Below are 24,338 nucleotides of genomic sequence, written 5' to 3' on the forward strand. Positions count from 1 at the left end.
TTAAAAAAAATCTTAACCATCTGAGATACATCTGGTGCCAGGTCTGTCCGACCCCCATCGGAGCCACTTGTCCCCATTCAGGGCTCTTGCACATGCCTCAGCTGCATACTCACTTGGAGGACTCTCACCTTCCCTGCTGTAACTACCTGGGACACTCCTCTTGGAGGCACGGTAAGGAACTCCCGCCCTGAGGACAGTCACTATTCACACAGACCGAGGGGGCAGAAGGGAGCAAGGAACATGGGGTGGCACGTCCGCACTGCGCAGAGCCCAGTTCCTGACCGTCAGGCTGCTCAGTCCCGGGCCCAGAGGGCGGTGACTTGTGTAGCACTGGAGGCTGGGAGATCAGGGGACCGAACCTCTAAAACACCTTCCACTTCTTACCTGAAAGCCAGGCTTACAGAGGATAAACTGACCTTCGACGGTCAGCCAGGACATGTACTACCATGCCAGGAGTGGTGGGGGGAGGCCAGCTGAGAAAATAAACGAGCCGGCTTCTTTGGTTGGCTGTGGCCCAGGGTGTGGGTGGAAGACCATCTGAGAGGATCCAGGCTAGTTCTCCCCCTTCATCTCATTTAGTTATTTGTCTCATCCGATGATGAGGTCTCACCTAGCAGAGACCAGACTCTAAGCCACCTCTGAGGGTCTTGCTCACCTCTGAATTCTAGGTGAATAAATGGATGGCAAAGAGGCTCAGAGAAGTGCAGTGACTTGGCTGAGGTCGCAGAGCTGACCATGACCTGAGGGCGGCGGCGCTGATGCTTCTCCCAACACCGCCTGCCTTTCCTCCCAGGTCTGACCCTGGAATCTGCACCACGACCAGGGAGGAAAAAATAAGGAGGGAACTTTATTTAATATTAAAGTTGGGGAGGGGATGGGAAGGGAGGCCGGCTTCACTTGGTGATGGTGTTCCTGCAGAGAGAAGACAGGCGTGAGGCCGCAGAGAGGGGCAGCCCCCCACCCCCACGCAGCGCGCGCCACCCACCCCTCACGTACGCCACCCGCCCCTCACATACGCGTTCATGCTCTTGCCGCTGCCACTGAGCACGATGTAGGGCGTCTTCTGGGCCTTCTGCTTCTCCTGGAGCAGGGCCACGGTGCCCAGGGGCGTGTCGCTGGAGCTCATCTTCTTCAGGAGCTGTGGGCAGCGGCCAGTCAGCACTGGGCAGAAGCAGGCCCCAGCACCAGCCCCCTAGCACCAACAGAGGGGAGGCCACCCCACGTCCCCGCCAGCCACCCACCGCCTCCTCGTCCAGCTTCTTCATCCGCCGCTCAGTCTTCATCTTGCCTGAGCCCTTCCCGTGGAAGCGGTGGGACAGCTGCCGGAAAGCCTGGGGACACAAGGCAGGAAGGCGTTAGAGCACTCGTGTCCCACGAGGCAGGGGAGGAGTGGTGACACCCTACCCAGTGCTGGGCCCGTGTGATGGAAAGATGGGGGAAGGGTGCCTTGCGGGGCCCCCAGGTGGGGGAGACGGGCTCAGGAGAGGGACGTGCTACGCTGGGGGCACTCAGGCCCTGGAGTGAGACCTGCTGGGCCGAGGCTAGACCAGGTGACCTAGGGCGGAGGGGCAGGGCAGCAAACCCAGGGAGAGCGCAGCGCGGAGCGCTGGTGGGCTGGGGGAGGGAGGCAGCGATAGGGCTGGAGAGTCAGGCCAGGGCCGCCAGCCTGACCTAGGGTGTCTGTGAGAGCACAGGAGTCAGTCCACGGCCTGGACACTGCCCGCCAGAACGGTGGCCCTGAGGGCAGGTTGAGCCACTAAGGGCAGGTGGGCAAAGGCACCGAGGCACCTGTCTGATCCTGCCGCCAGGCCTGTGAGGGGAACTGCTCTGTCCCCCCAGAGAAACAGAGACCAAGGCCCAGCACTTGTGACACTTCTCCAGTCCCCCCAGCCAGGAGCCAGGCAGCCAAGACCGAGGTGCAGCTCTGCCCCCGTGGCCCCGTTCGGAGGCCCCCTCACCTCCTTGGGTGTGAGCTTCCGGCCCGTCTCGTCCACATACTCGATCTTAACATCAGGCTTGTAGCCATCCTTCTCCTTGAAGTCCTGGGTGAAGCCCCGGTACTCTTCCCGCCGGCTGTACTTGTCATCGATGGCCCTGGCCCGAGACAGACGGGACCTCAGGGCCAGCCACTACCCACCCTGCCTGGGTTCCTGGGAATCCAGAGTTGGAACCAGCCCCCGAGCCTCCACCCGCCACACTCACATCTTGTCCTCAATGCAGTACACGGCTGACGGCAGGGACTTGTTGGGCGCCTTTACCCGAGCCACCTTCTGCACCGTGGTCTCCAGCAGCCCTGAGAAGCGGGTAGTGAGATCCCAGGCTGCCCACCCCGTCAGAGGGGCACAGCCCCAAGACAGGCCTGACGCCCTCAACTGCACAGCGCGCACTGTGGGACTCTCACAGCCGTGCTGTGAGAGTCAAGACATGAGCCCATTTTGTAGATGAAGGAAACGGACCCAGAGTCATCAGGCCTTGTCCAGGGCCGCCGACCAAGGAAACGGCAGAGTTGGGACCCTACTTAGTGCCAGGGTCTCTGTGCTACAGCCTGGACTGCTTCAAGTCCCCCCACTCCTCCCCAGAGGAGACAATGAGCCTTCAGGGATGAATGGTGCTTCATAGGAGGATATGTGAGCAAAGCCATCAAAAATGGTGTGACGCAGAGCAGAAAGCCAGAAGCTACTGCGACTGCCCCACGCCAGGTGCAGGAGTGGTCCTGGGGAGCAGCTCACAGCACTGGCAATGAGGGAGACAGAGGGGACCAGAGAAAGTCATGCCGGCACCTGGCTGTCACAGCACCCAGCCCGGCCGAGGCTCACAGTGGCCCGAGCCCCTTACCTTTGTTCTGACACAGGAGCAGGGCAGCTGCCAGCCCTCTGTTCACGATGGGCTCCTCGTCCAGGATGGTGGTGGAGGAGGCAGAGAACTGGGGGCGGCACACGGCGGTGAGGAAGCGGGTGAGCAGGCCACACGGGCTCTTCTCGCCCCGCTTCCCCACCAGTCACCCCCACCACACATGCCCGCTGTCCTTTCCACGCCCCGGGCCCTGTGCACCGAGATGCTTCGTTTAACTTTCACAATAACCCTAAGAGATTTACAGGCGCCATTTATGGATGAGGAGACTGAGGCTCTGAGACTTGGAGTAACTGGCCCAAGGTCCCAGAAGCAGGACGGGGCACAGCTGGGGCTGGAGCCAGGCTCTTCTAGCCTCCCACCCCAGTCTCGCTGCTCCCCCTCCTCACATCCTGGTGCTGCTTCTCTTCATCCAGGTTGACTGTGCTCCAGCCGATGTTCTCCTCTCCATCAGATTCAGAGCCGCCATTGGCCGAGCGCTCTTCATCCCGTTCGAAGTCCTGGAGGGCAGACCGGCATCAGCCCAGGTGCCCCCAGCCAGCTGCCCCATGCGGACCGGGGCTCATCACTGGGGCCTGGCAGGGCTGACACTGCTGGGGACCCACCATGAGCTCCTCCTGCTCCTCCCGGTTGCCGGCTAGCCCGTAGGTGGGGATCTCGCCCAGGGTGCGGCAGAACTCGGACGTGGCATTGAACACGATGGCACCTTTCCGCTCCGGGTCCTCATCCTCCTCCCAGCCCCGCTGGCGGGACTCCAGCTTCTTCACGATCTCCACCACCTGGAGGAGGGAGCAGCTGTGGGCAAACCCAGAAGTTTCTGGGGAGGTGCCGTTGAGACCCAGGACCCCAAGATCCTCCCTGGTGGCAGCAAGACGAGCCACTCCCACTGGCTGACGGCTCTATGTCCTCCCCGCCCTTGGTCCGCGCTCCACTCTGCGCCTGCACCCACCTCACTAGGTCACTCCTCTGCTTCTAAGCCAGCAACGGAATGGCTCCCTACTGCTCTCTGAATCCATATCCAAAACCCTACATGGCTCTTCATGACCAGGCTCGTGCCGGCCCTTCTCCAAAGCCCCTAACTCATGACCTTGACCTTGCACAATTTCCTCCAGGACCTGGAGCACACCAGGGCCTCTTGTCACTCCCCTGCCACCCACTCTTCACCTGGCAAACAGCTATTTTAGAACTCAGTGTAAACTTCACTTCTAAAATCCCTTCCCTGAGGCCATAGGGGCCCGGTGGAACTTCCACGGGCTTCCAGCACTGAGTTCCTCAGCCACCCGCGCCTCCTGCCTTCCCGGCTCGACTCTTACCTCAGGCCACCCTCCTACCAGGCATGGCTCTGAGGTCCCGCAGAACTCAGCTCCTGACATTATCCCCCCAACTGCACCCACTGTCCCCTTCATTGCGTCACTGCTGTCAGCATACCAGGATTATCTGGGATTGCCCCTTTTTTACAAAATCCTTGACCCCACAGCCCCACTGCTCTGTCACCGACAGCAATCTCCTTAAAGAAGTTTCTAGTCACCGCATCCACTTCCATACCCCTTCCCTGCCATATTTTTATGAATGTCATCATAAACATAAAAGGGTTGTATCAAACACATATATACGTATTAAAAACAATCACTAAACAAACACCCACGAACCCATCGCCCGGGCTGGGTACTAATACCCCTTCAGGCCCCGGATCTGCGGTCGTGATTCACTGGCTTTTCTTTAGTTTCATCACACAAGACCTGATCCACAAACAGCGTTGTTTTGTTGTGCAGTCTTTCGACATTACATAATCTGAATCATACTAATTCAATGACTTCCTTTTTTAAAAAAAATTTTTTAAATTATTCTTGACATGAGGGGCTGCAGTGCGTTAGCTTTTCACCACAGAATCATCTTTCGTGATGAGGCTACCACTCCCCAATGTAGTTATCCAGTGCGCCGAGGATGCACTGTTTCTGCTCACACGTAATACGGCCACATGCAATCTGATGCTTGTTTCCTATGCATGTGGGCAAGTGTTCCTCCGGAGCACATGCTCGGGGGTGGGGACTGCTGGGCCGTCAGGCACACACACACTTTCACTCTATAATACGTCGATGTCCTCCCAATCTGATTAGACTCCTACGTCCATGAAAAGTATATAATTTTGGCTGCTCCACATCCTCGCTTACATTCCATATTGTCAGACCTTGACAATTTTTGCCGCACAGTGTGGGTGTGACCTGGTATATTATTGTTTTAGTTCACTTTTCCTTGATCACTGATGGAGCTGCACCTCACTGGGTATTTCGTTGGCCATTTATCCTTTCATTTCTGTGAAATGCCTACTCAGGTCTTCTGCCTATGCCTGTTTTGTCGATTTTTATTCTTCATGTGTTCTTGACACCCGCCTCTCCCTCGAAACCCAATTAATCAACCCAGTGGTTGATTAATCCCAACCACTGCCTACTCAGCTGACCACACTGAGCAGCTGAATGAGCTAAAGAAACCCATTAATGTGCTGACCACCACTTTAAATTCACAACCACTTACTGCCAATGGAAAGCCCCTGCCGGTCCCCAGTGAGCAGCCAGCAGTGCCTCCCCTCTTCCCTGGCTGTGTCTGGCCTCCGCTCTCCATTGTCCCACTGCTCCTCAAACCCCCACATCCACCCTGACCCTGCCACCTCTGCCACCTCCTCAATGAAGACAATCAGACGGCAGCTCCTGCAACTAATCCCCAGCCAGTTACCTGCATGTGCTGTCTCCTCCCTTGCCCTCCCTCCTGAAGTAAATGACGACATGACCTGCTTGGTGTCAAAGACCACCCCCATGTGCACTCTCGGTCCCATCCCTGCCCGCTCCTTCAGGATTTCCTCCTGAAAATAACTCCTTCCTTCTCCTATTCCATCACGAATTTCTCTCTCCCAGATTGGCACCAAATACTCCAGAATCTCCAGCACCTAAAAACATTCCTTTGAGGGTGTGAAACTCGGTTGGACACTGGAAAAAAACTAAAAAGACATTTAAGAAGATAACTGGGAAATTTTGCTATACGGACTGGCTATTTTACAGCATTTATGGAATTTTTAAGGCAATGTGGCTATGAAGGGGAACGTCTTTGTTTTTACAGATGCCCACCGAAGTACTTAAGGGTTAGGTGTCACAATGTCTGCGACGTACCTCCAGTGGATCGAAAAAGAGACACACAAAGGACTGTGATGAATGTTTATAATTACTGAACATAACAGGTATAAAGGTGTTCACTGTAATATTCTTTCAACTTTTCTGTATGTAAATGGTGTGGGGTGTGGCTCATGTATGTTTAAACAACTTCTTCTGTGATTCTAATGTACGGCCGGGCTGGGAACCACTGGGCTTCATAACCTTTACGATTCTTTCGGCCATAAACTCTATGATTCTTGGATATAATTTTAAAATATTAATGCTATAAACCATTAAGTACAAAAAGCTTCCCTTGCAAAATGATCAAGCCTTTCTTTCATTCTCTCTCTGAAAAGTATTCCAACATGGTGTTCCTTTAAGTAGATGTGGATGACTATCAGGATGTTGCTTCAGAATGTGAAGTCAAATGCATACTAACTTTCCAGTTTTTTAAGAATGGACAAAAGGTGGGCAAATTCTCTGGAGCTAATAAGGAAAAACTTGAATCCACCATCAATGAATTAATCTAATTATTCTGAAAACATAACCAGCCATCGGCTCTTTAAATCCTGTAATTGTTTTAATTTACAAAAAGGAAAGACTATACTCAACGCCCATCTGGTTATGAATGAGAATAAAATATTAATTTTATCCTTAAAAAAAAAAAACTTCTCTCAACTCACAGCCCCTTCAGCTATTGTCCCATTTCCCTAACCCTCTTTAGAGCAGGGAGAGCTAACGATGGGCCACCACCTGCTCTTATAAACTTTGGAACCCAGCCATGTCCCTTCACACACATGCTATCTGCGGCTGCTTTCGCTACAGAAGCAGAGCACTGAGACCATGAGCTTCAAATATTTACTCTCTGGCCCTTTAAAGAAAGTCTGTCCACTCCTGCCCTAGTTGCAGCCCTCACTTTGACTCCCGGCTCTTCCCAATTCTCTTCTCGAATCCACTGGAATGGTCTCGGTTGTGCCACATCTGACCACCTCCGGGCAGTGTCAGGACACTCCGACTACCTCTTCTCAGACCCCCCTCTTGCTTCAGTGACATGTCACTCCTGTGGCTTTCTTCCTACCTCTGCGGGAGCCCCCTGCCTCTCCTCTGTGCCCGTGGAGGGCAGCCTGGGTTCACTGCGCCAGCCCCGCTCTCTCCGGGGTGGCAGGTATAGGGTTAAAAACGTGGACTCTGGAGTCAAGCGGTTTGAACCCCATCTCTGCCACTTGCTAGTCATGTCAACTAAGGCAACTTGCCCAGTGCCTCAGTTTCCTCCCCTGTAAAACGGCGAGAAAGAACCTTCCTCAGAGGGTGTTGCTGTGAGGATCAGATGAATCAACACACAAACCACTTAAGCAGCGCCCGGCTCATGTCAGTGCCCCGTGAGGGTCAGTGACGGTCACGGCCTCGAGGGCCCACTGACCTCTCCGCCTCGGCTCACACCACCGCGCCCTCTTTCTGCGCCAGCCTGCCTGGTCCTCAGGCATTCCAAGGTCACTGCTCCAAAGGACATCTGCTGTCCGGTCCCTTCCACCCTACCCAGTCCGCCCACCTCCACTCGAATCTCTGCAACAATGTCTCCTCTCAGCTCGAACGTAGCCCCAAAAGGTCGGCCCCGAACACCTGCGTTAAGACTCCAGCCCTCCAGTTACTCTCTCATCCTGTTTGCTCTGTCCGGCTCTAATCACTGTCAGAAATTAGTCTGCCCGTGTTCACTGCTACTTCTCCCCCAGCCTCAACCAGAAAGTCAGCTCCATAAGCACAGGGGCCCTTGGCTGTCCTGTTCACCAGGGACCCCGAGCCCCCAGGTTAACTCCTTACTCACAGCAGGCACGCGACGCACATGCACAGAAAACGAGAGAGGGAAGCATCCGACCACTAAAGCATCTCACATTGAAAACGCTGCAGAAATCTAGAAATTTACTAATACGTGACGTTAAACAAAAAAGAAGTTGAGATCATAATGTGGGTGCTGCCTACAATGGCCCAAGTCATGTGCTCGTCAGAACAGGTCACCACAGACACACCTGTCACTCAGCCTGAGACCAACAACCACCTGCGCCCAACCCAGCCCCGAGGGCCCCTTACCTTCTCACCGCTGTCTCGCAGCTGCTGCAGCTGCTGCAGCTGCCGCAGCCGGCGCCCCTTCTCCAGCTGCTTCTGCAGCTCCAGCTCTGCCTCGTCCTCCTCCAGCGCCTCTGGGGACCCAGATGGCGATGCTCCGCCCTCCTCTGGTGGAAACAGGCGACGCCTGCTCAGAGCCTCCTTCTGGACCCTGGGCTCTCGTCCCTGCCCCTCTGCCCACCCTCAGCTGGCTGGCGTCCCCTCACCCTCGTCACTGATGTCCATGTTCTCCACTCGAGTGTCATCTGACTGGGGCGGCTGAGGAACGGGCTCCTTCTCCTCGTCCTCCTCCTGGGCCTCCTCGTCTGCCTCGGGCACTTGGCGCCGACCCCGGCCCCGCAGTCTGGTGGGAAAAGGCCTCTGCACTGAGCATCAGCCTCTGGGCCGGCCCAGCCCCATACCCCACCCCCGTGTCCAAGCCCACCTGGAACCAAAGTCTCCATCTTGAGTCTGGTCCCCAAGAGGCAGCAGGTCATCGGCCCGCACTACCACCTCCTTCTCCTTCTTGCGGATTTTCTTCACCCTCCGCTTGGTCTTTTTAAAGGTTATCTAAGGGAAGAGAGAGACGTGAGAGGGGGAAGGAGAGCAGCCACAGCCCACGAGAATAAACGCTTCTGTAGCGTTCCTCTGCCAGCCGCTGTCCCAACCACTTCACACACGGGGACCAGACGCAAGGTGCGAGTGGCTATCGTCCTGTGTGAGGAGGAAAACTGAGGCAGAGAGATTAAGTACCTTGCTCAAGGTCACCCGGCTCCTACATGTGAGACCCAGGACTGTCAACCTCGGTAGTTTGGCCCCAGAGTCTTGCTCTTAACCACTTAACCGAGCAATCTTCTGAGCCGGCTGTCCACCTCTGCATTCGCAGTCACCCCACAGGCAAAATCCACATCTGGCTGTGGATCACCACTTACCGCATCATCAGTAATCCTTGCCATGGCCTCAAGAGGTGGCTCCCGCCGACCTCATTTCAGATGAGGCACCTCAGGCTCACAGTTAAATGACTCGCCCGAGGCATGAGCTGGCTACGTGGCAGAGCTGAACATGAACTCGCCGCCTCCCCAAAGCACCCCCCAGGGCTGCCGACCACCGCGTCTCGTGGAGCACCAAGCACCGAACGCACACTGGACCTCCCTCCTCAGCTCGTTCTGGCAGCACGTGAGCCCCGAGGTGCGGGAAGCGCCACTGCCCCGTTCCACGTGTGGGCAGTGGCTGCGGGGCTCACCATCTCCTCGGGCGTGAGGTACTCGGAGGCGAGCCGGGGCCCCGCCGTGCTCAGGGACTGGGCTTGCAGCCGCAGCTTGGTCCGGATCTCTTCCAGCTCGCGTTCCCGAAGGCCGTCGGCCATGCCGCCCTGGTCCAAACGGAAGGAGTGCGGCCGCTCGCCCTCGAGCTCCTCATCGTACTTGGACAGGATAGAGCGGGGTTTTTGCTGCAAGGCAAGAGGTACAAGTTGGGACCCAGCCTGGCTCCCCAAAAGCCACAGAGCCACCAATTCCTCACAGTCCCCACGGCCGACGTTCTCGGCCGCAGCCCCCACGCGGTCGGCCTGCCTGTGCCAAGTCATCCACGCTCTCGTCTTCCGCATAGGGCAGGTAGTCAGGCTTTTTCTTCCTCAGCTCCACGTTTTTCTCTGCCCGCTCCTTATCCACCAGGTTCACGTTCACCAAGACGTCCTCCTCCTCCTGCAGCACACCTGGGGACAGGGCAGAGGCAGCGGCCATCCACACTTGCCCTCAACTTGGCAGGACCTGTGCCCCCAACCAGTGGACTCCAGCCCAACCCACCTTTGTCCCTGAGCGTGAGGATCACAGTCTCCCCTTCCCGGAAGGAGTCAATGGCATGCTCCACGGTGAGGCCCTGCAAGTCCCGTGCACTGTACAGGTCCTGGAAGGGAGGCGGAAGGTCCAGCCAAGCCAGGAGCCCTGACCCCTCCAAGCCCTGGGATCCCAGCACCATGGACAGCAGTGACACCCCCTCCCCTGCACCCTCAGTGCCCTCTGCCACAGCAGCGTCACCTGCCGCCTCTGCCCGAACTCCTCTTCCACCAGAGTGCTGACACCGAACTCTTGGTCCATCTCCTCCAGCAGCTTGGCCTATGGGACAGGAGCGGGGTGACCTACGACCTCAGGCCATTCAGGATCACCAGAAGACACGCGGGGCTTTATAAAATGGGAGTGCAAAAAGGGCAGGCCTTGCAGGCGAGCCTCTGAGAATCCAAAGCAGATGCCACTGACCACGGACCTGCTACCTCTCTGAGCCCAGCCTCACCCGCCAGTCAGGGCAGCAGAGGCACTGAGCAAGCACCCCCCACAGGTCCTCACCCTTTTCTCTGCCAAGTCTTTTTCCTTCTGAAGCTGCCGGCTCCTCTCGATCCAGGCCGCAGTGTCGTCCAGCCAGGGATCGTCCTCCCCCAGGGTCTTTATCTTCCTGAAGAGGAAAGAAAGTGACCCTCTGGGGAGCCCAGCTCCTGCTCCCCCCATCCCGACTCCAGAGCTCCCTGGCAGCCTCCTCAGGCCCTTCCCTTGCCCACCCTGGATGGGACCCCCTCACCCCAGCTTTTGATTCAGGAGGCGCTTTTCTTTGGCCGCCGCCAGCTTCTCTCGCAGCTCCTCTCGCTGTCGCAAGGCCATGGGGTTGATGACTTCGGCTGCCACGGGCTCCTCCTTGGTGCCCGCCTCTGGAAGGAGGGCCCAGACGTGAGGCTATGCCTGCCCATGGCTGGTGGGGAAAGGAGGGAGCCACTCACCCTGCCCCCTTCCAGCTCAGGAGGCCAGAAGGGGCCAGGAGAGGGAGGAAGGATCCTTCAGCTCCCTACGCCCACTTTATTCCCACACCCTCATGTCACACCAAAAGCATAACGGGACCCTCTACGCCTTCCAAAGTCTCAAATCATGCTGAAAGGATAACTAACACCCGCACAGCCCCGATCGGTTTGTAGCGACGGTGCGCATCTCTCAGGCCACCTAATGCTGCTACCTGACAGCCAGAGGAGCAATGCCCAATGTTCAAACTTAAAGAATGAGCTCGCTGTCAGATCCCCACTATGACCGAAAGGAGGAGCGCCATGCCTGGGGGTGAGTGCGTGGCGTGCATACACGCGTGCACACACTCACACGTGCACACGCACACATATATGCACACACGCATGCCTGTTAACTGGTGCTGAACCTGTGCTCTAACCCCACTTTCTTTAGTGACCTCTTCATGTGCCCTCCCTCGCCCTCATCCTCAGCCCCATACTCACCCTTCTTGACGGCATTGACCTCCAAGGGTTTCAGCCCCAGCTTTGCCCGGAGTTTACTGAAAGTAAGCGATACAAAGTGTTAAGAGCTGTCAAAGAAACGGGCATTCATTTCTGGACAGACGGGGGTGAAAACAGGATGGGGTTCCATCTAGAAGGCCTGAGCCCGGCGGCCCAGAGCTCTGGGAAGGGCACTGGCCTCCAAATCAGGGAGCACGGCCCTAGGCCTGGCCTGGCCCTAACCGGCGGAATGCTATCCTTCCTCTTGGGGTTTAGTGCCCTCTTCTATAACATAAATGGTTAGCCTGCGTGATTCACATGGCACTTCTGATTTAAACCAGAACGCGTTAGTGTGTGAAAGCGTCCCCAGGCAGCTGCTCCACAGCCACCTGACTCAGAAAAAAAAGCAGAAACATAAAGAAGTTGGTACTTACTTGGTCTCCTCGATGCTGAGTGAGGAGGCATCTCCTGAGCTAGTTTTGGAGCTGGCAGCTGGAATGAGAAGCACAGCTTAGGAGCCGAACACAGGGCCCAAAAGCCACCCCCTTGGCTCCAGCTGCAGGGCAGAAGAGAGCCCTCGCCGGTATGTGGGCCTGGCTGAGATGCTGGAAAAGAGCAGTCGTCTCCCACCCATCAGTCCGTCTACCCGAGTCCCAGTCACTGAGAACTCTGCCTCTTCTAGGCGCCTTCCTTTCTCGACCCAAAAGTCCAGCTTTCTGCATCCCTCACTTTGCTACCTCTCCACTTTCATGTATCGTGTTTTCAACCTGCACTGCTCTCTCTGGCCTGACAAAATCCTATCCAAACGCCAAGATCAAGTGCCACCTCCTTCATGAAGTCCTGTTCGATTACTGATCAAAATGAACTGCTCTCTCCAAACTCCACAGCATGGTCAGTCATTTCTGGGTTTGTTTCTCCTCACCGGGCAGGGACCGTGTTGGCCGTATGACTGTGTCAAGAAACACATTCATTGGTATTTGCTGTGTGTTGGATGTTGGGGACACGGAAATAAAGAAGCGTTTCAAACTTCCTCCACTCACTTCACAAACAGCAAATAACTTCGCTGAACAGAAAGAAGTTAGACATCCTCAGATGGAGCTCACTGAACCAGCTGCCGCCACATGCTCAGCCTTCCTGCATCCCCACCCCACAACCTACCTCCTCCACTTTTATTCCTACCTGGACCCTGGGTCCCAACACCTCCAGGCTCTCTCCAATTGTGAAGAAACCAATTTTTTTATTTTCTGAAACCAACGGGTTCTTTTCAGCTCTGGTTCTGCTCGATTTCTTGTGGTGTGTGACACTGCTGATCATTCCTTTCTTGTGGCAGTGCTCCCTTTCCACAGATCCCATGACACATGATTCTAAGGTTTTCCTCCCTTTTTGATAGTATCTTGTTTCACTCACTACTAAAGTATTGGCATTTCTCAGGCTCTACTCCTGACTCTGGCTTCTTACTCCCTCAGGGGACTTCATTTGCCACCTAAATACTCATGACTCCTAAATTGCTCTATCCAGCCTATACCTGGGTTCCTCCCAGGCCTCCCCCATGCACATCAAATGCGGCACTCTCCAAAATGGAATTATTTTCCCCGAGAAGTCTGCTTCTCTTCCAAACTCCTCAATTTCAGTAGATAACAGCACCACCCACCTACTAGCAGCTCAAGCCAGAATTTGAGTCATCTTCGACTCCTTCTTCTTCTTCCCACCCTCATCCAAGGGTGTTAATTCCTCCTCCAAAACACTTCTTTCTTCAATCTGTCCACATCTCTCCATCCCATTGCTGCTGCCTTGGTGCAGGCCACCATCAGCCCTGACCTGGCCTCCAGTCTCGACTACCCTTGATCAATATATGATCAACTCACTTCCCAACTCAAATCCATGGCTCCCTATCACCCTCTAGACGAAGTGTAAATTTCATAACGGGTTTGCACCTGTGTTTGCGCCACTGCCTGTCTTACTGCCTCACGTCTCTACTGTGAGCCCGACACTTAGTTTTTTCTTGCCTCTGCACACACGGATACCACTTCACTCATTCACTAATTCATTCAATCGCTCCATGCACTTATTGAGGACCTACGATGAGCCAATTGAGAAAAACAGAGAGAACCTCCGCCCTCGCAGAGATTAGAGAATGACAACCTTGAATCCCAAGTAACCGTAAGGAAACCCTTATTAAGTAAGTGCTGACGAAGAGGGCCTGGGGGTGCCTCGGCCTAGAATGCTGGGCCGATACTGCCCCCACACCCGGGACCGCGCGGGTCCCGGGACAACCCCCCCGGCCCGCCCCCTGCGCAGGCCCCGCCCCTCACCGGCCTCGTAGCCGTCATCGCGCTTCTCCCGCTTCACGCGCCGCTCGGAGGGCTCGGCCTGGCTGCGCTCCCGCCCGTGCGCGCCGCTGCGGGCCTCGGCCTCGGCCCCGCGCCGCCCGCCCCCGCGCTCGGCCGCCCGCTCCCGGCTCCGCTTCCGTCGTTCGCCGCCGCCGCCGCTGCTGCCGCCGCCACCGCTCCGATGCTTGTGCTTTTTGTGCTCCCGATGCCGCGGCGGCTGCTCGGTGGCGCCTCCAGTGCCGGCTGCCGCCGTCGTCCCGGCCGCCTCCTTCTCTCCGCGGTGCTTCTTTGACGACCCCATGCTTGGACGTCCGCCCCGAGCCCGGCCGCCGCCGAGCCCCGACGACGCAAAATGGAAACACTTCCGGGTCGCCCAGCGGGCCTGTCGTGTTGCCGGAAACCGAGAGCGGCTGCTTCCGTCGTTCCCTTCAGACCCTGCCCCCAAAGGCTTATGGGAAGACCGGGGTCGGAGTCCGACTGCGCAACCGCGGCCGCTTTGGGCGGGGTGGTGGTCAGGGTGCGCGTTCGCTCCTCCAGGCGCTCGGACCCGGTCTGGAGAAGACGGGGTCCCAGAACTATATATACGACCTTCAGGGACGTCTAAGCCAATTTCTGGAGCTAGAAAGCCCTTCCCGACTTCCCACCGCTAGCATACCCCGAGCCGTGGGACGCTCGCTGCCTCCACGGATTTTCCGTGGACAGCTCCTTCCGCTCCAATAGGCGTCCTCCTTGTGGACTCCCTGGAGTTGTGCCTCAGTCAGATGCTGGACGACGCAAGCTTGTGCTGCTCCGGAGCCCGAGCTCCGCAGCCCAGCCTCCGAATCCTTGTAACCAGTATTGTCAGCAAATGTTGCTTTCCCTCGTTCTCTGGATTGGGTTTTTTAACCTGTGCTCTGAACTGCTGAGAAGCTCCAGCCGAGCTTCTGTGTGTCTGTGAACCTTCTGAAATAAAGTGCAAACTTCGGTGCATCTGTGTGTGCGAGCTTATTTTGCCTTTAAGCGAGGGGCTCTAACTTGAAGTCATTTAGAAGCCCAGTTCACACAATCCCTCCTGACTCTCCAGCCCCAGCTGCTCCATCTGCTGGCCCCTCTGTTACAGTGTGACATATGCGCCCCTTTAAAGGTCCGCCTCCCCCACCGGACTCCAGGGCAAAGGTCATTCTGTCCTACTCTTGAATTTCTAGGACTCAGAGCTCCTGGGAGATGTGGGAACAAACAGCCTGCTGCCTCCCCCCAGCTGCTTCCCACCACCACCAGAAACCCCACACTGTATTTTACATAAAGCCTTTACTTGTTATCTAAGCGACTGGGTTCTCAGTCTGGGCTTGGGGCGGAGTGCCTGTCAGGCTGGCTGCTGGCGGGTTCTGTCCTCGGGAGGTTCTGAGAAGAGTGCTCCATTCTCTCTCCCACTGACCTGTGGCTCCTTAAAGACAAGACGAAGATAGAGGCCACTGGGCTCGGCAGCTCCCCAACCCCACGCCCAAGGAGATCTGGGTCATAGGAGTTGAAAGGCCATTGTCATTGATTATTTGGCTTCCAATCTGGCTCTTATGCTGTGTGACCCTGAGGAAGTGATTTCCCTTCCTCGACCTTCGGTTTCCTTCTTGTGATTTGGGCCTCATAACCCCTGCTCTGCACCAGGTTGCTCTAAAGCATAAGGGACAGTACACATGGGGTGACTGGCTTGGCACCAGCCACTAATGGGGGCTTGGTGTGTGGCAACTCAGATGGCCACAGGTTCCCAGACTGGCTCTGTTGCTTATTCATTCCTGTGTCCTTGGGAAAGACCCTGCCCTCAGGTCTTTAGTTTTCCTCATTGGGAAATGGGTGTGTGTGTGGGGGGGATAACCTTGGCCCCACTTTCCTCAGGTGACATGGAGGACAGAGCTTGGGGAAGGACCTGCTGACTGCTAGAGTGGCAGAGTCAGGGGCAGGGGACTGGGGGGCGGTGGACGTGGTAGGACTGAAGCTTAAATTCAGGACAAATCAACATGGCTGCCCATGGAATCCCCTTAGCCTTTCCCCAGACATCCAATCCAGGTTGAACGGGGCCAGGGAGATGGCTGGAGGAGACCCTGCAGGGCCCAGAGTGCTGCCGATGGCACCCTTTCTCCCTACAGCTGGGCAGAGCCAGTTTCTTGGCCAACTAGATGGCCTCACCTGGATTTCCTGGAGGTGCCCTCTGTGTTCCTCATTTCTGCCTCAGCCAGCAGCTGCTCTTCATTCAGACCCAGTGCCGACAGCACCTGGGAGAAACGCCGGGTCACCGTGAGCCGGGCATTGGCCTGCGGAGAGAGAAGAGGGATTCCCGCTCTGCATCAGGGCCACCAAGGACAAGAAAAGCTCTGATTACTGAGGGGATCCCAGGGCTTCCAGATGGGCAGCAGCCCGGCGCCCCATCTAAGGGGGCCCACTCCCGCCTCGCCAGTGAGAAACTCTGTTCTCAAGGGGAGGCTGCGTGCTTGCTCAGGTGCTAGCCTCACCTGCATGGCCTGCTGGAACAGGTAGGGCCGGGCCTGCACCCTGTGTTGGATGCCCTGCAACTCTGCCTGGTACTCAGCAAAGCGCTGTCGCTCCTTGCGCCTGCGGGGAGATGGGCCTCTGGGCAACTAACCATGGACGTGACCCATCCACACTTGTGAGCCACCTGCCCTCATCAAGGACTTGACCACCTGCCACCCTTACCTTTACAAAGCCACCCTGGATTCCTCCCGAGGTCAGTGGAGTGGGAATTAGTATTTGCCGCATTTTACCCGTGATTACCCTGAGGCTCAGGAGGGTTGAGGGACTTGTCCAAGGTTGCACAGCTGGGAAGTGAGAGGCTGAGCTCTGAGCCCAAGTCTCCAGGCTGTGCGGCCAGGACTCGCTTATCCTCCCAGCCACCCCCAAGGGAGAGAGACCAGCGCTGGTTTCTGAGCAACTGGGCATCTGCTCGCACAGCTTCTCCCCTCCCCAAGTCCCCTCCCTGCCCCCTCTCACACTGCATCTGTAAGGAGGAAGCTGTGGCTGTTGGCTGTGGCTTTGAACAAAGCCCTGTGCTGAGTCTAAGCTGTTTTCTCCTCTGTGCTATACTGGGATTGGACAAGCCTGCCAGCATTCTCTGTGGCTCTTATAAGTGGACAGCTTAGAAAATGGGACAGAGAAACTAAAGAATTGTGTTGCGAACGATAAAACACATCCTGGAAAGATCAAGGTTCAGCTGGGGAAATACAAACTCATTTGCAAAAACCCAGTTTGTGCACTTGTCGGAAATGCGGATGCTCAACAAGCTGGCAGCAAGAGGGGCCCTCTGGCCACATGGCACATAGGTCTGGGCATCCTCCTATGAAGCACGTAAGAGAGGCCGTTGGCGTGGTGGCAGCACCCACAGACAGGACGGGAGGGGAGAAGCAGACCAGACTCTGAGACTCGTGCCGAGGCCTCCAGCAAGTGTGCCAGGCCCTGTGGAAAACACTGCCTTCCTGGGCCTGGACCCTTGGCTATGAGCCAGGGAAGGAAACTTACTCCATTTAATAAAAAGAGATGGACTTGAAAACCCAGGGCCGAGAACAGAAGTTACTGCAAAAAGGAGTCTTCACTATTTAAGAGGAAATTTAAAGCAGTTACAAGGGGCAGGGGCAGGGAGACATGAGCTGGCACTCAGTCTCTGTCTTGCCTGTGATGTCACATACCATTTCCCTGCTCGATTCTTTATGCTATCTCTGTTAAAATTGAAGGAAAGCCCATGTCTAGGAGCCCCGAGCAAGAAAGGAAGTGGTGTCAGTGGATGTCAGCAGTGTCCATCATGTTGGAATGAAAGGAGGGCACATCACCTCCCCACCACGGGGCGACCTCTTTTGTGCCCGCCCCCCTGGGCAGAGCAGTCTCCAGTGCAACTCAGACAGAGCCAAGTTCACAAGCTATAAAGCTGAGGAATCCCGTGGGAAATATCTGCTCCAAGTAGAAAATAAAAGGTGTGTGTTTGAAACACTGACATCTGCCCCTCGGGGTTCTGAACCTTCATAAGAAACAATGAACTTGAGATCTTACAAGAAGGCATCTCCCAGGATGAAGGGAGCGGAGGCGTGGAAAGGGCCACCCTCCAAGATTGCGCATCGAGCCCTCCAAGACAGTGTAGCAGGGTGGCTAAATGGCTGCCTTGGTTAGAATTCCAGCTCTGTCTCCTCGCTTGTGACCTTTGGGAAATTATTTAAGCTCTCTGAGTCTCAGTTTCCTCATCTGTAGAATTATGGGAATGGTGATAATACCTACTTCAAGGCCTGTTAAGAGTCTAAAAGAGACCTGCTGTTAAATATGTATTTGCTTTTTTTTAAAAAAAACAATGGTCAAAATATAGGAAGAGAATAAAACAGATGACTCTTCACCTGACTGTGAACGGCGGCTGTCTCGGGAGTGGGATCATAGGCTCCCGTCATGTTCCCCATCATCTATTTCGGTAATATCTGAATTTTTGTACTACATATGCCTGGCTTTTAAAATCAGAAAAACAAGATTCGAAAGTGTGATAAAGCAGGTAGAACATTTTAACCTTGAGCGTTTGACAGCTTCAGAGATTGTTAATATTAACTGGGTGACCTTGGCCCAGCCCTTCTCCCGAGCCTCAGTGTCTTCACCTGTAAAGTGTGACAAAGTGGCCCAGCCTGCCTGCCTGGGCTGGAGGATGACTATGGGAAGGTGAGGGCTGAACCTCCTCGGGCCTTCCGGGGCCCTTCCGTCTGCCACAGCACCGCCTCCCCGCCCTCCCCCCACCAGGCCCTCCGCAGCCCTGGCTTCATACCTCAGCTCCTCCAGCTTGCGCTGGGCGGGCCCTGACCCCCGACTCCCTCTTGGTGCATAGGCTGCCAGGCAGCGAGCCACCTGCTGCTGTACCCGCTGCTCCCGGGCCCTCCGCAGCTCAGCCTGCTGCCGCTCCTCCTGCTGCTGCCGCTCCCAGGCCAACAGCAGGCTTCTTAAGTGGGCAGTGGGAAGAAGAGGGATGGGAGACGTCTGTGGGGAACTGGAGCCTCATGGAAGGTCAGGGGCCGGGTAGGGGATCGTGGGGGCCTGAGAGGTTGCAGGAACCCGGAGAGCCACGGACCTGGAGAATGGGGTTTGTCATGGAAGTCTGACATGATGGAGGCTGCAGCTGGGGCTCAGCCCTCGGCGCAGCTCAAGGCCTTTCCCTCCTCTTCCTGGAAGCCTCCTGCCTACTTCGGCCAGCAGTGTGCCTCAACTCCGGATGTCCTCGGCGCACACACCTGTGGCCGCACCTGTATTGCTCACTTTCTATTGCAGAGCAACTCTTTTTGAGGGCAGGGGCCGGATATTGTTCTCCTCTCTGCCCCCCATGTCTGGTAGGAGCTCGATTAATGCATTTTGTCTTGAGTGACAGACAGATGGATGAAAGGACAGGAAAGAGAAACAAAAGGGTGATGCGATCAATAATAGATGGGTGAAGGGAAGAAGGAATGGTGTGGACGGTTGAATAGACAACACCTAGATTGACCTGGAACATTCTTCCCCCAGATCTTGTGGCCAGTTCCTTCTTATCAATCAGGTCTTTGCTCCAATGTCAGGGAGAGACACCCTGACCACCCCATCTGCCTCCCAGGTATTTTCCAGCCATAGCTACACATTTCGGCAATTTTTAAAAATTATCCTTCTCAAGTAGAATGTAAACCTCATGAGAGCAGGGTTTCTTGTCTGTCCTCTTCACCACCAATGTATCCCCGGCACTTAGAACAGTGCCTAACGTAGGCAGAAACTCGATGTCAGTACATTCATGCGTAATTGGACCATGGTCAGGTAGAAAGATAGACAAAGGGATAGACGCAGTCATTCAGTTAGCACATATTTATTGAGCACCAACTATATGCCAGGCCCTGTGTAGAACATCAGAGAGGTGGCGATCAAAAGATCTGACACCTGCCCTAAGTCTATATACAAGGATGGACAGGCAGCCTAGCACCCCGCTGCGAACAATGGCTGTCTCAGGGGTGGGATCATGGGCATTGGTCACATTCTACAAATATTTCAGTAATATCTGAGTTTTTATACTAAGTATGCCTGGCTTTTGAAATCAGAAAAATAAGATTTGAAAGTGCGATGAAGCGAGTAGAAGAACATTTTAACCTTGAGTGGCAAGAGCTACGATGGAGGCAAAACAGAGGACAATTGCCTGGAGAGGTTCCTGGCTTGAGAGCTGAAAGATAAATCTCAGTTAGCTGGGTGGAGAGAAACGGGCAGTCCCAGGAGAGGAGGGAGGGAGAGCTTGGGGCATTGCAGCCACTCTGACCAGCTGGCGTGGGAGACAGAAGCCTCCTTCCCAAGGAATCTGGGCTTTTTTTGCCCCAAAGGCACCGGGAAGCATGGAAGGATACCAAGCAGGACATGACAGCGTAAGAATTGAAAGATGTTACTGGAATGCTGAATGGATTCTCACCTGCCACTTTTAGCCAGTCACCAAGGCCCAGTGAGCCAGCCTCCAAATATCTCTTAAATGGAACCCCCTTCCATTCTCATGGCCGCCTGGCTCAGGCACTTAACATCCCTCACTAGACAATGCCAACAAACCCCCTGCCCAGCCTTACCCCTCTGCTCCCGTCATCTCTTGTTAAAGCCCTAAGCACAGTAATTATCTAAGTCTACTCTCATTATTGCTGCTTTGCCCATCTGTCTCCTTTTCCAGCAGACCTTGAGCTTCTCAGGTCTGGGACCAAGTCTTTTTCTCTTTATATCCCGAGGACCCACGAGTATATAGTCAATATATGTTGCAAATTATGTTGCACTTAGTTAATAAATTAACAGATGGATAGAAGATGGGAAATAAATGAAAATTTGTTTCTGTCAATAGACAATTGGCCAAGCAGACGACAGAGATAAGATGGATGGACGGATGGATGGACAGATGGACGGACGGACGGACGGATGGATAGATAATCAGGAGATGGCGAGTAAATAAATGAACTGGCTCCTTCCGGCTCCCTGCTTTTGGCTCCTGCCTTCCCTCTTTCGCCTTACCTGGTGGCCTCCTGTCGCTTGTGGAAGGTACGGTTAGGGAAGTTGGCAAACAATAGAGTCTCATCGTCTCCCAAGGCATCCATCTTCCCACTCCGGTTGGAGGCCTGGACAGCAGCCCGCAAAGTCTTCCAGGGATGTTTTTTGGGGCCTATCCACAGGGAGACAAGTCAGAGACTATCCTCTTTCCTGGCCCATTGGGCATTCCCACCCAGCCCCTGGAGCCCAGCCCAGCTCTGTCTGAACTCCTGGCCCAGGTCGCTGCCTCCCCAATCTCTCTCTCCACCGAGCAACTTCCTGGGAACCCAGGCATTGAGCCCCACACTCACCACAGTTCAAGTCTCGCTGTAACTGCCTCCTCAGTTTCCCCAGGTCCCACGGCCCCTCCAGCTCTCTGGCCCTCGCCGTCCCTTGGCACTGCAGTTCACCTTCATCAGAGGCCTCCTCACTGGAAATCCGCCCCTTTCTCCGAGAACCTGCCCTCCTTCTGTGGGGGACCCTGTACACCCCCTCCTCAGCCTCCTCTGTCACCTCTGCAAACCGTTCCTCCTCCAAGATCGACCTCCTCCTGGGGAGCTGGGGCAGCTCCCCAGGGCTCAGACCCCTCTCGGCCTCCTCAGCACTCAGAGCTTCCAGCTCAGCAGCTTCAGCTTCCTCGGATTCTGACCCAGACTCTGACCTCTTCCCAGGTGGCCAGAGGCCACACTCACTGGGAAGCTCCAGCTCTTGGCCCTCCCCTTGGCCGGAAGAGGCAGAGATGCAGCCACAGGCCCTGAGCTGCTGTCTCCTCGCCAGGTTTGGCACCCTCGTCTTCCAGCAGAAGCCATGGGCCTCGAGGAGTTTGCTCGAGGACTTACGCCTGGACTTGTGCTGGGGGTCCGCTGGGGGCAAGGGCAGGGCTTTGTGGCCAGGGGCCAGGGGGGTGCCAAGCTGAAGCGGAGCCCGGCCCTCTGTAGTGAAGCTCTCCCAGGCCCACTGGAAGGGGAAGGAGGGTTTCCGAGCAGAAGAAGGAAAGAGGCTGAGGACAGAGAGGGCAGGGGCCAGCGGTCAGGGTCAGGGCGAGAGCCCCCGGCGGGGCCCGACGCCCAGCACCCGTCCCCGCCTCTCCCACAGCGCTTACTCCTCAGTCTCGGCAGAGCCACGCCCTTTCTTGTTCCGGGCCCTAGGCGTCCGGTCCTTCTTTGCCATCTGTCCTGCACTCTGAGACCTCTGCCGCTGGCCCTGAAGTATGCCATCACCACCCCCAAGGCATCCCTGGGGGAAGACAGAAGAGGAGGCTGAGCTCTGAGCAGCCTCCTAGGCCACCTCACACCTCCCCAGGGAACTCCCCTTCCCTCTGCACCTTGGCTGGCCCCTCTGCGGGGGGCCACCAAAAACTGACTGCACCTCGATACGTAATAGCAATAGCTGCTGTTTATTTACTGAGCACCTACTAGGTGCTCAGGACGTTCACATATCAACTCATTTAACCTGTGAGGTAGATGAGACCCCGGAGGCTCAGACAGGTGAAATCACTTGACTAAGGTCACACGGCCAGCAAGCGGAACCAGGATCTGAACATGATGAGTCTGTCCCCAGAGCCCAGATTTGTCACCACTGCACTATGCTGAATCTGGGCCCTAGACTGCTCTTCCGAATGCCCCTCAGGACACCGGAGTCGCTAAGCCAAGGTGGAAGAAACTCATTATCTTTCCCCAAACCCTGCCCCTCCTGCAGCATTCCCAAAATTGCTCCATCAGAAGGCTGGGAGTCATCCCCAGCCATCATCCTCATCTTCAGCCCACGTCCTCTAGGCCTCCCCACGGTCCCTTACCCCCTCGAGCCTCCCCGACTCTCAGCTGGGCCTCGGCTCCAGTCTCATGGCTTCTCAAGGGCCTCCCTCAGCCCTGGCCTCCCCTGGCCCCAGATAGCCAGCCTGCCTCTGGGCAGTTGGAAGTCTCCCCATGAGGCCTGCCTCACCTGCTCAGCCTGGGGGGTGTCTGACAGGAGTTCGAGCAGCCCCTTGACAGTCCCTGAATCCTGGAGCTGGATGGTCTCTCTGATGGGGTCTCTCTGATGGGGTCTCTCTGATGGGGTCCTGACCAACTGTTTGTGGGTGTTCAGCATATTGGTATCCTGTCCCATCCCCCACCCCCATCTGCCAGCCTTGGAACTGTCCTTCCCACCATCTCTATGGCAACCAGTCCTCAGCCAGTCTTCAGGGCTCTGGCAAAAAGCAAGCCAGGAAGGGTTGACCAGAGTACTTGAGGCCAACTTCCTTTCAGAAGAGAGAGCTCAGCAGGGTAAAGGCCAGGAAGCTGAACCACATGTCTAGGAGTGAGGCAGCAGGCATACCAGAGCAGGAGGAAGCCCTGGAGGGAGTGAGCACATTTAAATCCTAAGCAGCGCCAAAAAGACTTGACATGGTTCATCCCCATGGGACGCCTGGCACTGAGCACTACGACCAGCAGTATCAAGCTGAGGCTCTGGAGATGGACCTGCCAGGGCTAGAGGCCTGGCTTGCCCTCCTCACCAGCTCTGTGACCTTGGGCAAGTCACTTCTCCCCTCTGCAAAACTGGAATCACGGGCCTATCCCATAGGTTTGTTGCAAGGATTAAATGAAATCGCGAAGGCAACACACTCAGTAAACGTCTGTTATTATTACTGTTGTAATAACTGACTGTTATTGGGAGGCAGCAGAGCATGATGGTTAAGAGCACAGGGGAAGCTCCGAGGTTTAAATCCTAGCTCTCCACTTGTCACGTTTCTTTTCGGTGCTTCCTCGGCTTGTGGTAACTGCTGTGTCAGCGTTGTTAGGGAGCTGTGTGGCCCCAGTGAGACAGGTGATGAAGCAAATCCCGGCAGATGCCCTTGAGGCACGTTTTTCTCGGCTCTCTGCTCCTGGGGACCCTCATCTGCTGTCAGACTCCATCCCAGTAACACCTCTGCGATGAGCACATCCAATTTAACAGTCTAACTAACACTGCAGGTAAAGGGCTTTTATCACTCAAAATAGGTAAGCTCTGTTCTTTCTGGCGGGCTGTCATCCCCCGTACCTGCCTCCTCCTCTACCGAATGTCATCCACGGGACCCCAGGTGGAAGCCAGCCGTGTAGGGTGTTTTGCTTTCAGAGAGCAAGTCCCCTCCAGACCCTGACCCAATTGACTTCCTGGGCAAACTCTGGCCCGCTTTCTTCCTTGGCAGAGGGCAAGTCTGGGTTTATCGGGTCCACATTCTCATGAGGTGCGTTCAGACGTCTTCTCCATCCTTAAGTGAGCTTACCCAGTCTGACAGCCTGAAAAGCCACCTGCCCCCTCCCAGCTACCCCCAGGTTTGCATATCTCAGCCCTGACCTTTCCCTCAAAGTCCAGACTCATATCCAACGGCAGTAGCCTCATAAATCTTGTATTTACTGTGCCTCTTGTGCTGATTTAATCCCTTGTTTTGTACAGTAATGTGCTGTATAGGTTTTTAGCCTAGGAGCAGTAGACTGTACCATACAGCCCAGGTGTGTGGTAGGCTACACCATCTAGGTTTCGCCAGTGCACTCCATGACGTTCACTCAATGACGAAACCGCCTAATGACACATTTCTCAGAACATATCACGTCGTTAAGAGATGCATGACTGTACATGATTTCTCAACAAAAATGAGATCATACTTTTTTTTGCTTCATA

At 55.5% G+C, this 24,338-nt stretch overlaps 2 protein-coding genes across 3 annotated transcripts; both read right to left on the reverse strand.

The window, feature by feature from the left end:
* Positions 1-827: 827 nt before the first annotated feature.
* On the reverse strand, positions 828-14,097 carry SART1 (spliceosome associated factor 1, recruiter of U4/U6.U5 tri-snRNP). The gene is made up of 20 exons (XM_039840842.1): positions 13,668-14,097; positions 11,790-11,847; positions 11,359-11,414; positions 10,665-10,791; positions 10,436-10,541; positions 10,130-10,207; positions 9,899-9,998; positions 9,665-9,807; positions 9,337-9,543; positions 8,539-8,663; positions 8,321-8,457; positions 8,079-8,221; positions 3,456-3,629; positions 3,240-3,350; positions 2,836-2,923; positions 2,203-2,293; positions 1,959-2,094; positions 1,242-1,331; positions 1,017-1,138; positions 828-912 (listed from the first exon to the last, which is right to left on the reverse strand). Exons 1-20 carry the CDS (start codon positions 13,984-13,986, stop codon positions 894-896), a joined length of 2,430 nt encoding a protein of 809 aa, XP_039696776.1. The 5' UTR covers positions 13,987-14,097; the 3' UTR covers positions 828-893.
* Positions 14,098-14,953: 856 nt separating this feature from the next.
* Positions 14,954-24,279, reverse strand: TSGA10IP (testis specific 10 interacting protein). 2 transcript variants are annotated; one of them, XM_039840843.1, is made up of 8 exons: positions 22,641-24,276; positions 21,802-21,935; positions 21,011-21,699; positions 20,685-20,832; positions 18,463-18,633; positions 16,169-16,268; positions 15,846-15,970; positions 14,954-15,108 (listed from the first exon to the last, which is right to left on the reverse strand). In XM_039840843.1, exons 1-8 carry the CDS (start codon positions 22,803-22,805, stop codon positions 15,000-15,002), a joined length of 1,641 nt encoding a protein of 546 aa, XP_039696777.1. In that variant the 5' UTR covers positions 22,806-24,276; the 3' UTR covers positions 14,954-14,999. The 2 variants fall into 2 exon arrangements, 1 of the variants encoding a protein (XP_039696777.1); XR_005648150.1 differs by lacking the exon at positions 16,169-16,268 and having other exon boundaries at positions 22,641-24,279.
* Positions 24,280-24,338: the final 59 nt, after the last annotated feature.

The sequence above is a fragment of the Pteropus medius genome, unplaced genomic scaffold, assembly GCF_902729225.1.
Source record: "Pteropus medius unplaced genomic scaffold, Ma_sr-lr_union100, whole genome shotgun sequence".
Lineage (NCBI taxonomy): Eukaryota > Metazoa > Chordata > Mammalia > Chiroptera > Pteropodidae > Pteropus > Pteropus medius.